The sequence below is a fragment of the Perissodus microlepis genome, chromosome 7 (genome assembly GCF_051167445.1).
Source record: "Perissodus microlepis isolate ML-2025 ecotype Zambia chromosome 7, ASM5116744v1, whole genome shotgun sequence".
Taxonomy (NCBI): domain Eukaryota; kingdom Metazoa; phylum Chordata; class Actinopteri; order Cichliformes; family Cichlidae; genus Perissodus; species Perissodus microlepis.
This window is the reverse complement of record NC_140467.1, coordinates 59,655,611-59,671,406: the sequence shown is the minus strand read 5'-3', so window position 1 is coordinate 59,671,406 and position 15,796 is coordinate 59,655,611. Positions and strand designations below refer to the sequence as shown.

General features: G+C 38.7%; 1 protein-coding gene across 1 annotated transcript; it reads left to right on the top strand.

The window, feature by feature from the left end:
* Nucleotides 1-12,929: 12,929 nt before the first annotated feature.
* LOC146384363 (eotaxin-like) lies at nt 12,930-14,192 on the top strand. Its single transcript, XM_084936321.1, has 3 exons — nt 12,930-13,092; nt 13,643-13,766; nt 13,894-14,192. Exons 1-3 carry the CDS (start codon nt 13,032-13,034, stop codon nt 13,982-13,984), a joined length of 276 nt encoding a protein of 91 aa, XP_084792447.1. The 5' UTR covers nt 12,930-13,031; the 3' UTR covers nt 13,985-14,192.
* The last annotated feature ends 1,604 nt before the right edge of the window (nt 14,193-15,796 follow it).

Below are 15,796 nucleotides of genomic sequence, written 5' to 3'. Positions count from 1 at the left end.
AGTGGTGATACCCGAGAGCGCCACCTGCCGTCCACAGACTCCGGAGGTAGACGTCTACATCTTTTTTTAAGAAAAATATATTTTGTCTGTTTCTTTTTTCGCCTCAAAAGTTAAAACAATTTTCCAGAAAGTGTGGCTCAGTTTCTCAAAACAAAAACTGCTTTGTCAAAACTCCACACACAAAACTCCACACACAGACTCACTGCCAAAATGAAAAACAGCACTCAAAACATGTTCTCTTTTTTCAAAACTGACTCCTTCCACACATCAGTACACACGGCTGTTATACCGTTTACAGGACTTCCATGTCAGAGTAAAACTGTAACTGACCCCTGAACCTAATAACTGCTTGTGTCACCCTTGGAAACAAGAACTGCAGTCAAGTGTTTGCAATAACTAGCAATGAGTCTTTCACATCACTGTGGAGGACTTTTGGTCAACTCCTCTTTGCATAATTATTTCAATTCAGCCACATTGGGGGGTTTTCAAGCATGAACAGCACTCACTTCCAACTGGTGCCTGTTTAAGGTCTCTCTAAGTAAGACGATCACATAAAAAATTGTGAAATAGAGTGGTCTTCATCCTCAAATATACACTAGGAAAGACTCTGCATGAAAGATAATAAAGACAGTGCCAGGGTCCAATAGAATGGCAGTGACTCTGTGATAGACATTAAGTCCGCTTTAAAGCTGGCCATGCCCAGGCTGTCTGCAATCACATATTTTAAAATGGCAAGGAAGCCTCATCCTGATAGTCTATTGTATATAATTGCATTGTTTCCAGAGGTGGTAAGTAACAAAGCACAAATATTTTGGTACTGTACTTAAGTACAATTTTCAGATATCTGTTCTTTACTTGAGTATTTTTTTTTTTACTACTTTTTACTTGTACTCCCTGCATTTTTAAACAAATATCTGTACTTTCTACTCCTTACATTTTCAAAACAGGCACGTAAACGTTTGATTTAACGCATTTGGGGGGAGATACTATTTCCTCACTGCGAACATCCAAACTTTAAAACGATTTGAGCCTGAACAGAAACACGGTCCTGTTCATTTATTAATCACCAGAGGATGTGGCATAAAAAGAGATGACGTGTGTACCAAACTCAGGGGTTAAAAGTGTGAAGGTGCTTTTTGTTGTTGTTGTTGTTGTTTTTGCCACAACACTTAGTCCTACTGAACAGGAGCGAGCATAAATAAAGACAGTGACTTTTTTAAGCGTTAGGTCTTTCAAATGAACGTTTCTATCAGTGACAGCAACACACAAACTGTTTGTGTGGCGTTTGTCTCACAGTGTGTTGCTAGCTAAAGGTCCAGCTGCTCTGTTTAACAGGGAGAGAAAAAAAAGAGCTAAAGTCACTCAGAGATGGAGAAAGATAAGGAAGACAGGATGGGAGAGAAAGAAGAGAGCTTAGCTTTCAAGGTAAGGACTGCTCAATGGGGTTTAATAAACTGGTAATTTAAAGTCTTTATGTTTTTAAATCAGATATTGGCTCTGTAGGAAACAGAAAATAAAGATTTTTTTTCTTCTGGTTCAAGCTGAATTAAAAATAGCCTAAAGTTTGTATTCCCATCTATTTTATCAATCTATCCTAATCTATTTTATTTTATCATTATGTTAATATAGCACAAAGTTCAGCCAATCCTCCAAAGAGCAACTTTTTACTTTCTTACTTTTAGTACATTTGAGAGCCTGTACTTTTTTGCTTTTACTTGAGTAAAGACGTTGAATCAGTACTTCAGCTTTTACTGAAGAACTTTTTACTAATAGCATTTGTACTTCTACTTAAGTACAGGATGTCTGCACTTTTGCCAACTCTGGTTATTTCTCTTCATTGGGTCCCTGTTAAATCCAGAATCAAATTTAAAGTCTTTCTCACATATAAGCTTGAATAATCAGCTCATCTTATGTCACAGACCTCAGAGGACCTTATCACTCCAGCAGAACACTTTGGTCACAGACTGCGGGGTTAGTTGTGGTCCCTAGGGTTTTTAACTTTTTTTTAGCTTTTTTTTTTCCAGCTTTCAAGCCCCTCTTCTGTGGAAGCAGCTCCCAGTTTGGATTCAGGAGACAGACACTATCTCTACCTTTAAGATTAAGCTTAAAAGTTTCCTTTTTGACAAAACATATAGTTAGGGCTGCATCAGGTGACCCTGAATCCTTCCTTAGTTGTGCTGCAATAGGTGTAGGCTGCTGGGGGATTCCCATGATGCACTGTGTGTTTATACACCACTCTGCATTTAATTATTTGTTAATACTTATCTCTGACTTTCTCTTTTCAAACTACTTTCTCAAAACCTCTGACTCGTCAGAAAAAGCCTCATGATTGCATGGGAACAGTTTTATCAGCAATAAAAACCACACAGTGTCTTCAGATCACATACACAACCAGTCAAGATAATAACTCTACTGAGCATCCGTTTCACACCGCAGCAAGTGATGTACCAAAAACACGAGTATAGTGTAAAGATTCAAGATTATGGTAGCATTGTACTTCCCTCATTTACAGGTGATACGTGCTGTATATAGCTCCAGTCTTAGACTAATGAATGTGGACAGTTTCACATTCTCTCATCCTGCTTGGTTTTGAGACGCATAAGTCAAGGAAACATTATAGTAAACAATGAATTATGTAGATTACTTTTATAAGTAAAATTATGGTCTTCTACTTTCTTTCATTTGGGTTGTTACAGTTTTATCACAGAGAATCAAATTTCATCATGATTATTAGAAGTGATTTATTGTGCTAGATCTCACTCCTCCTCATCTGCCTCCTCTCTGATTGTTTCCTCCCATTCTTGGTATCAAACCTTCAGCTCACTGGAACTCGCCGGTCGCTTTATTAGCAATCAGTGTGAACGATTTTGAGTTGTCACGTTCACGGAATGACAACAGAGCTGTAGTCGTGTTGTGTGTCCTGTTGTTACCATTGAGTGAGAATTTGTTTCGAGCTTTTTGAAAAGAATTTAAATAAGAATTGAAAATTGTGTCTAACTAGATGACAACAATTTAAGGTTTTGCCAAAAGAGTGATTGATTCAGGGAGTTAGTTTTGGAGAACCAGAGTTTGTGTTTTAGCAATACAAAAAAAATAAATAAAAAAATGCTGAACACACAGGACGAGAAAACGTGTGAAGTTGCCCTTTTTCATAAGCAAACTGCAGTATGAGACATAGACTTTGTGTATATGTAAATATATCTCTGAAGGTACTCCTTTGCCACCGCAATCTAGAATCTTTAGTGTACTGTATATTGATGTTTCTATACATTGATTTCTGATTTTCCTGCACATTTTTGGAGATGACGACACGCCACGTGAAGCTGGAAAGGCTTGATTTACATGTCCCGACTCTGTTTTTGTAACCAGTGCTGAGCTCTGGTATTATCCTGACGTTTTATGAGTGCAATCTGATAACATGCGGTTCTCAGCACTGATAAAATTGTTTTGATGTGATTGTGCAGTGTAGCCATGAGACTCAGAGGTGAATGTAGTTCGTGTTCAAAGTGTAAAAGAATTAATATTTAGTTTAGTCTTGCACTCAAAGAAATAATTCATTTTTATCTTGCCACGTATATTCCATCTAAACAAATCATGTTATGTTAATCTATCTTGACTGTGTTGTTTCAACATGATATATGTTTGTAGGTTTAACATAATATTAACATTAACATTCAATTAATTTGACTTTTATTCAATCAACATGTTTGCACCAAGTTAGTCTAATTAAATTTAGTTAAATTCATGTTATATTGTGCAAACACTTCGGCACATCAAAAGTCAGTCTTGTTACATGCACTAGTAAAATATTTGTTTGTTACACCAATCTTGTTGGCAGAACAAATGTAACTTATGTCTGTAGTACATGTTGTATTCATATTACATAATGTCCAACAAAAATTGCAACAGATTTACAGCAACTTCCAATCCACCCATCTTCTTATCCTTATCTAGGCTGCGGAAGTGATAGGGCAAGAGGGACAGGGTACATCCTGGACAGGTTGCCAGTCTATCATATAGAGACAAACAACCATTTGCACTTTAACACCTCTGGGTAATTTAGAATCACCAGTTACCCTTACAACTGCATGACTTTTAACTGTGGAGGAAACCAGAGTACGCAGAGGGAAGCCACTGCAAACTTGGCCAGATTGTGGATTTGAACCCCGGACCTTCTTGCTCCGAGGCAACAACGCGAACCACCATGGCATTGATCTGGCAATACAGACTTAACAAAAGTAGGAAAGCTATGCTTGATGATGCTTTATGTTTTTGTTCTTGATGAGTTAAACCATAATAAATAGTAACAACATACACGTGGTGTGTGTATGGTTGTCTGCCTCTTCTAACCCCAGTGATTTTCCTGTGGTTTGACAGCTAATGTGATCTTGTGAATTTCGTGAGTCAACTCAAAAAAATGAAATTGGGTGGTCGCTACATGCACAAGATCCAAACTTGTAATTTGAGCTAAATAATTCCATGTTTCTATGGTGAACGTAAGGAAATCATGTAGCATCTGCATGAAATTCAGCAACTTAATTTGTTCTTGTTGAGATGACATGATACAATCTAGTAAGAGCGGTTAGTTGCCTGGATCCAGCCACAAGTTTGGATCTTGTGCATGTAGCAACCACCCAATTTCATTTTTTTGAGTGATTTGGTCACATTATAAGAAGTGGGTAGCTTCTGAGAAAATAAATAGGCCTTAGCAAGTGTGAAAAACTGTAAAGAACTTGAGGAAATAAGAATGAAGTCACCTAAAAGTGATCTTGTACGTCACTGAAATACAATGTGTTTTTGTTTTGTTTTTTTAACATAGAACATGTTTTTTTCATGGGTTTTTATCTATTATCACACACACACACACACACACACACACACACACACACACACACACACACACACACACACACACACACACACACACAAAACTAAATAAAAAACTAAATCAAGGTGACAGAATGATCATGAAGAAAGGGTTGCAGATGCATGCACGGAAGTGATTTAGATGCACACTTGCTCCTTTACACCACTGAACACAGATAAGATCTTGTGTGCATGAAGTTACTTCAATTACTTCACTTCACCACACACACATTTTCATTAAAATGGGGGAATGACTCATGACAAACATGTTTTTGTGGTTTTGTTTGTGCATTTATAATGCAATAGTCATTATACAGTCTAAAGCACCTCTTTATCTTATCTTTATCTTTGAAGACAGGTTTTTAAAATAATATAAAGAATAAACAACACATACAGTCAAAACTATTCCTTTAGCGAACAGTCAAACTGACTAGGATGTGAGCTATCCAAATGTGAGGAACACTACTGAAAACTACACGTGAGGCTGAAATGAAAAGAAAATATTCAGTTGTGGAAATCAGCAAAAATGTATGAACGACTATATAGAGTTCTATAAGCAGTGTAAACTGTTTGTAAACAGATAGACATATTCTTTTTTGTAAGATGCTGTGTTCCTGTAGACTGACTCATCATTGTTAGTAATCAGTCCACGACTGTTGTGTCATCTCCATCTAATGGAGTTTTTCACATGGATGGTTTTGTGGTTGAAGACAGCATACAGGAGAGGGAACAGCATACATCCATGGGGAATGCCAAGGTTCAGGGTGACAGTGTGTGCTTTGCAAACATGACACTCAGGGGACATTTCATGTGGACCAGAGTCATCCTTTCACTATGGCCAAAGTGAGTGAAACTGGCCTGTGGTCATTTAGACTACTCACATGTTTCTGCTCAGGTATGGGCTCAGTGGTTTTGGATTTGAGGCAGGAAGGCATGATTGCTTTGGTCAGGCTGAGGTTGAAGATGTCCCTGAATACCTCAGCTAGCTGGTCTGCACATGCCTCAAGTACACGCTCTGGGACACCGTCAGGCCCTGATGCTTTCCAGTTTCTGACTCCACGCAGTGCACTCCTCACCTTCCTTCTGTTCAGTCTCAGCTCCAGGTGATCCGGCTCCAACTGAGCCGTGTGTCTAGTGCCAGTGTTAAAATGAGCAAAGAACACGGTTAAGGTCCTCGGCCTGCGTGTAATTTGTTGTTGCAGTGCTGCATTATTTTTATCTGTGTGAACCTCCAAGTATCTGCTTCCCCAGATCATCACTAACACATGGTCACACTGGTCAGAAACGCACACACGAGTAACCTGCTGTAGCAGCATTCCTGTTGTTTCTTCCTCTCACAAGGAGGCTCACGCCTCTTGGGTTGATGCCCTTCTACAGCCGTGTCTGGCTCTCCTTCTTTGACAGTGGTGGGAGACATAGTAAATAGTGGACTACCTCTGCAACCTGAATGAGCTCTTTTCTGGGAAATTAAGCGCCCAACTAAAAGAAAAGGTTGCAAGAGTCATCAAGATGCACAGCACCATGTAAGTTTGTACGTCATTCTTTAGATACTTTTTAAATGAAACCGATGACAAAATGAAAGATGAATAATTTATGACCCACAGAAAACTAAAGAAAGAAGTGAGTAAACAGATTTGTACTTTTTATTTTTTCCATCTGCATGTTTATCAGAGTCCACACAGGAAAAGATCTGCTGCAAACAAACTTTCCCGTGGGCTCATGAGCTCTATCAGCGCTACAAAACTGAAGGCAGCTGCTAGCCACCATGAAGATACATGTCTTTTAACCCATAACAACTTAATATACTATTAGTACATAATTGTTATAAAATATATTATTGTGTACATCTAACTTGGCTTTTCTTCCTGACCCTTGTGCTGCTGTAACAAGCGAATTTCCCCAATGTGGTATTAATAACGTTTATATCAGTCTTTGTGTTAAAGCTCTTTTACTACATAATAATTTGATAAGCTGCTGTCTGGTTTTAGAATCTCAAAGGTGTGAAGATTTGTTTGTTGTCAGTTATTGGTTATGAGCACGGCTGTGTCAGGGACATTTACGTTTCATTAGATCTGTTTTCACTAAAGGAGACTCCTTACACTGAGGGGTTTATGTCTGGTTCTTTTATGTATGTATGTGACTTTTCCTCCTGCCTAATATGTTTTTATTTTCTTATAACACACATTTAAACACAGCCGAGTTCTTCCTAATGGTCAGAAAGTACAAAAGTCTGAGGTAACTAGTAAACATATCTGTATTCCATCTGTTTAAATAAAAGACTTTATGCCAGGCTTCATGCACAGTGATTTCTATTTTTTTACATATCCATCATTTTCAAACATCTGGATGTTTGAAACTCCACCAGTCCCCCATCCTGACCTAAATAATCACTTTCCTGATGAGTTTATGGGCTCAATCACTTTTTTGGGACATACTGAATAAAACTTTAAAAGTATTTTCTATATTTTATTCATTCTAAGTCCAAAGAAGAATTACCCAGGGTATGCTCAGTGAGCATGCAGTCCTCCATCTTTTCTTAAGTCGTTTGGTTTCAGAAAACCGAGATGACGACTTTGGAAACACTGACTTCAAGGCTTCAAAACGAGACTTCACACAACAGGGAACGATGTCAGGGTATGAACTGTACATCATCCTCTGATTCTGGACTGTATTTTATGAATATGTTAATGACATACAGTGAAGAGGTCCAGTGTTGTGCAGAGATGAGACCACCGATTGGCTCCAGCTGCCTGTCAGAACAAGCCATTCAGGCTTGTTATGAGGGGGAAACTACCCACAGAGGCCCAAACTGTGTTATATACCAAGCTATAAATATGCTTTTTAATGCTGTAAAGTAATGAGTCTGTGGGGATTAGCTCCCTTTTTGGAAGCCGCCTCATGTGTTGCTGAAAGTAACTGTAACTTTTGCCACTTCCATGCTGGCATCATATTTCAGCTTGAGTCAATCATGACCCATGCTTTAGGCTAGCCACTTATCAATCAAAAGGTAGTTACACCCTAAAGCTTGTTATTTCTTATTTTACATTAAAAAAGAGCCATAATTTACAAACACACTTTATTAAAGACTGAAATCTGTTGACTGATGACATCAGCTCATCAGGAAAGTTTTTTCTGAGTCATTTCCTCATCAGCTTCCAGACACCAACTTTCCTCCTGCTGTTCATTAGAAAAAAACCTAGAGACTAACTTTTACTTACAGTCTATGTTGCAGACATTTCCATTTCCATCTAATGGCATGTTCCCAACCATCACAGCACAGTGTTTCTTTATCATCAATGTTCTGCTGGAAACTTTCACTGGAACATATTCAAGCATGTCATGATTGTTGAGGTTCTCTGACTAATACTAGAAAATCTTTATTCAAATCAATAAAAAGCACCTTGAGGTGAACCGATGCTATTTTTTGTACACCTGAATTGAACCAAGTGTCACATGACCAATTTTAAACATGATCAGTGCATCAAATCTGCTGGAGTTACACCGCTGAGTGAGAAACAGTTGGCACGTAAAAACATCTTGTAATTCAATATTTCTGATTCATTTGGGGTTCACATGGAAACATGAATCAAATGATGAGACAAAATAGAACAAAAAGCTGCTACAAATATTTTACTAATATTTTATCATGGATTCATTTGCTAAACATTACTAAACATTTACAAATCATGAAAAATGCTCTTATAGTTATCCAGAGACAAAAGCTGCTTTTCTTTGTGACATGTCTTTATAATCATTAAGAATGTGTTAAAAATAATTCATAGAAAATTAAAAAATAGTGATTTTTTTCATGTGTCATATTGCAACTACTAAAAAACCTAAAATGAATCATTGCAGTCTTGTTTCCCGTTCATTGAGTGCTTGTTATTAGCTGTACTTAAGCATTAATAGTGATTTCTTACTACAGGCTCATTCACTCAGGCTCTTTTTCAAACACACATTTACACACTCTGATCCACGCATCGGGGTCGGCTCCGGGGTCAACTTCGTAACCATGTTTGGAGTGCAAAACTATTTATAAACAAAATGAAGAAATGTTGTCAGGCAAATTTTGTGAGGTGAGAAAGTGCAGCGTTTCCTGTTGAGACGCTCGGTGGACCTGATGCTGGAACCAAAAAGTTCCTGAATCTGACAAACATGACATTAAACGTTATCACCATGCATAGACTGTGCAACTGTTGACTGATAAATGTCAGCTGAAACCACAGAATCACTGCTAATTTCACAGAACTACAGCACATTGTCTCTAAAAAAAGATTCTCATGTGAGAACATGCAGCACTGAGTCAGCTTGCAAAGGGCACATAGTTCATGCAGTTTATATCGACACTGTACGATCAGGGCACAGGACTGCACATGAGCCCGAAATAATTGGACTAATTGGTTTAGAGACACTGAGCAAGTCAGAGCTGCGCTGAGGGGGCAAAGTGCTTTGCATGTGTAAGAACTCTGACTGCTGATGATTTGGACAATCCTCCAAATAGAGCGTTACGCCAGAGTAACCAAGAGCCGAGGCTCGAGGAACCCCTGACTGATTTTTTGCTTGTGCGGATCTAAAGCTACTGATTGAAACTGAATAATGAAGCCTTTGAATTAAAATATTATGACACGCAGTCAAAGGAAACGGCGATCGAGCTCAGACTGAAACTCCGTGTGAGTCACTGTTGATCTACAGGTCACTTTTATCTTTAGTAAGAGCTATTTCTGTGCTATGATTGGTTAGAAACCTGATTGGTACTTATCACAAAGACCATGAGATAAAAGGTATTCATTCAGCTGATTAAAAATGAAAATGTTTTTAAATATTTTGCTGATATAAAGAAAGATTAGAAAAAAATCTATAATTATTCAAAACCGAAAGATACAGCACATTTGAGAGAAAGAGGGAAAACTCCTGTCTGTTGATAATATTTATTACATGATTTATAAAACACACACACACAACCACACACACGCAGAGGTAACATAAAGAAAATGTATAAATAAATATAAATATATAAATAATATTATAAATACAAATAAATAAAATAAATAACAGCAGTCCATCCACGTGAGCCTTTTTCCTCACTTTGCTGAAGCAACATGTTCAACAATGATTATGTGAAACCAAAGGCCAATCCGGTCTCATGATCAAATACAAAGAAAAAACACAATAAATAATTTCACTCTGAATTATGCTAAAAAAAAGACAGATATGTGTATTTGTGTATTAAGGTTGGAGGCTTTTACTTTGAATAACCTTTAGCTTTACTTTTTAGTTAAAACTGTGTAGGTGAGACCAGAGCTGAGAATCATAGCAGTAATTTTATGCTGATCTGTGGAATTTCACACACGCAAATGTGTGAAATTACAGACGCACCACGCACATGTACCCAGACCCATGCGTTGTGTAATGGGTATTATATTTTACAATTTTACAATACCCAGATATGCAGTTGTTGTGTGGATTCCTCTCTGAACCACAAGCTGCTTCCTTGTGATAAGATCAGGGGCAACAGGCTTACAATGGAACACACAAATAGCAATCTCACACAATCTTTTCTGTTTGTCGCTGTCAGCTATATCAGTCGAGATGGTATCACGAAAGGTGCTGGGCTGTGGTTAAAAGAGTACATTCTAATTTCTCAGATCTGCCTCTCATTTACTGGGGCTGCTAAAAGGTTAGAGACATTTTACTGCAACGTTTTACTTCATCATTGTTTCAGTTTTCTCGTAATAATGATTCACTGCTTTCTTTCAAGGAAACGCCTCCTCACAGTGCACTTCAGTCGCCTCGTTGACCACTCTACTGTTTTAATCACAATTCCAACATTTTGAGGCACTGACTTCTGTTTTTTCTTGCAGTTACATTAAATATATACATTTAAGACTTTTCTGAAGTGGGGGGATGGGATGGGGGGATGACACACTGTTTTTTGTGGCTCTATAATTCCAAAATCGTTACAGATAAGGAGGAAAGTGCATTCAAATTTCATGGTGAAATTAGTGTATAAATGCAGTTTTTTGTTTCTGGCTTCACTTACAGCTGAACTTCAGGAAATGGTGATGGAATATTTTTCTGGGGCGTCAACCACAAAGCAGCACGGAGGCCAGCGACAGGGTTAAGGTATTTGGTTTTTGTGTTTTACTTCAGTCTCTTCTGGTGCAGAGCAACCCAAATGATGTTTGATGCAAAAGAGAGAAAATTTGTTCCTGTGATAACAGTTGCAGTGGTTACGGTCTGACCGACTAATGCTCGTCACACCAACACATGAACAGGAACTAAAGGTTGTGGTTAAACATTTGTCTGCGCCTGTTCATCTCTGAACTGTCCTTCACTTGTGAATAAAACAGTTTTGACTGGTGTTTGTTTCTGTTTGTTTTGCATGACTTTCCCATAGCTGCTCTGTTCTGTGGAATTCATTAAATAATGCTTTCAGAAATAAATCCACACCACATGCAACCACATTGACGAAGGCTCAGCTGTCAGTGAAGCACCAGTAAGAGCACACGTGCATGCTGGAATATAAAAATGGATAATCTGTTTTTCACAATTGAATTCAAATTCAAAGTTGCAAAGACTTATAAAAGAGTGCACTACCCACTTTATTACATACGCCTGTTCAACTGCTTATTAATACTAATCAGCCAATCATATTGCGGTACTTTGGTGCATTTAGGCGTGTGCACGTGGTCAAGACAATTTGACGAAAATTAAATTGGGCGTCTAAATGACAAAAGAAGGTGAATTAAGGTGGCTTTGAACTTTGGCTGTTGGTGCCAGACGGGCTGGGAGCTTCTCCACACAGCCATGTCTTGAGTTAACAGAGATCGGTCTAAATAATAGAAAATATCTTGTAAGCGGTTCTTTGGGTAAAAATACACTTTTGATGTGAGAGGTCATAGGAGAAAGGTCAGACTAGCTTTCGTTGCAGTTGTCACGTTTGCTTGGCTGGAAAAAAAAATGCTGGTTTGATTTGAGCTCAAATGCTGTTTGAGGTTGTGTCAGGAAAGGCATCCTGTGTAAAACCAAATCAAACTACTAACAACTAAACTAGTTGTGGTGGCCCCTTGTGTCAAGGAAGAAGCTAAAAGCAGCCTCTTCATCTTCTTCGAGCTGATAGAAAAGCAATGGCAGATACAGAAGAGTATCTCTGAACGCACAACATATCAAAGCATGAAGATGATGGGCTTTGTCTGGTTAGTCTGCCTGATGGTGGATTAAGAATTTGGTTCAAATACATGAGAGCCATCCTACCTCGTCTGCTGGTGGTGGTGTCATGGGGTGTGGGATATTTTATTGGGCCTCTTAGTGACCACATCTATTACTTTTTAACCACAGTTTACCCATTGACTGATAGCTGCATCCAGCAGGATAGTTGTCGTGGTCCCAGGCTTGCCCACAAAAAACTCACAACCCTGGGTCCACACCCATGTGCCATGTCATAAAGCTCAAATCATCTGAAACTGGTTTCTTGAAGATGACAGCGCACTCACGGTACTCAAATGGCCTTCACATTCAGATGGAGAACCTTTGGGGCTTGATGGATGTGCAACCAACAAATCTGCAGCAACTATTTGACGTCAACATGGACCAAAACCTCTGGGGAATGTTTCCAGTATCTCGTTGAACCTGAGGCATTAGTGCTTGAGTCAGTTCATAAGCCAGATTGATTCAACCTGGTGTGATCAAGGTATAGCTGATAAAGTGTCAGGTGACTGTGATGTTGGGGGGTCTGGAACCCCATACCAGCAGCTGTTTATCATTTCAGTTTTTAGAAATGGAAAATTTCCATTTTGCTTCCATTGCTTCTGAGTGAAGCAGGTGCCTATGAGTACTGTAGAGTCATGTGACTCGAGAACATATGGTAGTGAAAATGGATTGATGGTTGTTAGTTGAGTTGAATCCATGTTACATCCTTGATGTTATCTATTTCTGTACTCAAGGTGGAGGAGCTGCAGAGGTGTTGCTTGATGGGTGATTTTTAATCTACATGTTTAAGTGATCTGCATCTGTGTCTCTTACACTTCCTTTTACCCATAAAGGCAAGTCACTACGACAGATCTGTTAAGACTGCCCTATTTATGAGTGTGGCAAAGCATTAAACTTTCAGATCACTTTTTAGAACGACAGCCAAAGAACATCATCACGTCCAGAGTGAAGTCACCATGAAGGCCACAGTGGGACTGCTGCTTCTGCTGCTCACGGTTTATTGCTGGGCTGCTGGACGTAAGTCTGTCAGTCTGCATGTGGCTAAGGATAAATTACACCTGAGGCACTTTGATGTTTTTATTTCAATTTTTATCTAATTTAATAGTAATCATCATAAGTTGCATGACTTACAAGGTTTGCATTTGACTAAATTAACCTCAGATTAATTATGATTTTTGGTGTGCTGTTACTTTGAGTAAATACATTTAAAAAGGTTGTTTTTTGGCTTTGGTTATAAAATATGCATGCATAACAAAGATGCATTTGTACCACAGACATGATATTAGGTTTTCAGATGTCACTTTAACTCTGTAACATGTGGTCTATCTCAAGGATGAGGTTTTGCATGGTGTCAACTAAGATGGATTTTGCAGGGTTAGCTTGTTATCGTGAGTTGTACACTCATAACTAAGGCTGTGTTTAATCACTCATAGAGTCAGAAGGCCTCTGGCTATTTTTTGTCCAGAGGCTTCTTAGCAGGTTAATCCAACCTGCTAAGATTCAGATAATTTTAACATGAAGGATCCTGAGGTCACTGAATTGATGTGGCTCTTTTTCTTTCTTCCAGCTAAAGCATTGGATGAGATAGCTCCTGGAGAATGCTGTTTCCATTTCTTTACAGAACGCATACCAGTGAAAAACATAGTCTCTGTCACCAAGACTCACAGCGGCTGTCTGGAAAAAGCATTTGTGTATGTCACCACAATGAGTAATTAGATTAATAATAACAGTTTCTGAACACAAAACAAATCGCACGAACATTTTACTGAGACACAGCGTAATATTTTCAGTACTAACTCTTTTGTAATATCCCTGCAGGATCCATACAGCCAAAGGAAGACGCTTCTGCGTGGGCCACAGTGTCACCTGGGCTCAAGATGCTTTTAACAAAGAGCAGAGCAGTGACTAACAATGCTCTTCAGTGCCCACGATCAAGCATAATAACAGGCTCTGTTATGTTATTCTTCACTGCCAGCATTTTTATAATGACTGTATTTTACAAGACGCTTTGCAAAGCATAAATAAACCCATGTGCTCTTGACTTGCTTGCGATCCTCTCCAAGAATGTTTCAATTAAAAACAAACAAACAAGCATCTGCAGTTGTGGTCAGAAGTTTCATGTCGATGATGAGTGTATGTAGTGTCACATTAATTTTGGGACTTTTAATTATTTTTTTGAACTCAGGAATCTCAGGACGAGTGTACACGAACTTGTGTACTGTAAGAACATGCATGGATGTTTTTAACTTAGTGAAAGAGGTTTCATTGTGGGGAATTAAACATTAAGAAAGTTAGTGAATAGTTAATGAAGCATTAAAACCGCACAGGTCATCAGATTGTCCCGGGTATGAAAACATTTGAAAAGTTTGTCACAACATAGACAGACAGGCACTGATGTCAGGATATCCAGCTCCTACAATGAAGCCTGCCTTCCTCACAATTTTGTACAGGTGTGAAATGCCCCTCTTCTTCGTGCCGATAGAAAATCTGCAGCAGCGTTTTGCAGATGTTGAAGGACACCAGCCTTCTGAGGAAGTACAGTCTGCGCTGACTCCTGCAAGACTTCTCTGCCTCCCTGAGCTAGACTCTGAGTACCTTCTGCATGCACTTGAGCTCCTGCTGATCACCAACTTTAAAAACTTTCTTCCTTTGGTTCAGAAGGTCCATAACATTACCTGTGATCCAGGGCTTGTTGTTAGCATAGCAACATACAGTCCTTACAGGAACAACAACATCTATACAGAAGTTCATGTTGCAATAATAATGTATACTTTATTGATCCCCGTGGGGAAATTAATCTCTCTGCATTTAACCCATTCACTCAGTGAAGCAGTGTGCAGCCACTAATCAGGTGCCCAGGGAGCCATGTGTAGGTGTACCTTGCTCAGGGGTGCTTCTGGATAGCCGTTCAGTGGATTCGAACCCCGACCTTCCAGTTATGGGGTGACCACTCTACCTACTGAGCACAACATAGCCTGATATGGGGTTTTTCACTCCTGGAACAGTACATGCTACATTTTGACTTTTTTTTTTTTTTTTTTGCAATTTCACCACTGGATTTTAACTGAAACAGTGAAAGGGATCAACAGATGTATAATATTAATTAAGAGTTGTAGGCATTTTTATTCACAGTCCTCCATTTTCAGAGGCTTAAAGCAACTGAACAATTGAGTGAGAGCAGTTTTATGGCCAAGTGAGGCCTGTTCCTGGTATTACATGACAAATAAGCAGTTTAATGTCTAACTTGTATTAGAGAAGACAGAAGATTTTTTAAAAAGTGGATGATTGCAGAATATTTTCCCTCACATCTTGAGGAGAAACGTGTATCATTCTCAAACTCGACAATCAAGAGAAAGGTTCATGAATGGGAATACAGAGTTTACTGAAGGCGGCTGCAGTGAAAGCCTTGGAAGAGGATCTCAGGAAAGAAATTCTTTTTGTTGTGACTTTTATGGAGTAAATTACAAAAATGAACAGGAACGACTAGAAAAAGTGTCTTCCAGATTTATGAGACAGACCATCTGCCCATTCCCAGCATGATTCCTCAGGAGGCCAGCTTTTTTATGGTCAACCATAATAAAGCTCTAGTTATTTTAATCTGTGAACAGATTAAACAGCAATCTGTGAACAGCAATTTTATAATGACTGTATTTTCTAAGATGTTTTGCAAAGCATAAGTAAACCCACGATTGTTTTGCTTTTGATGCCCTCCAGGAATCTC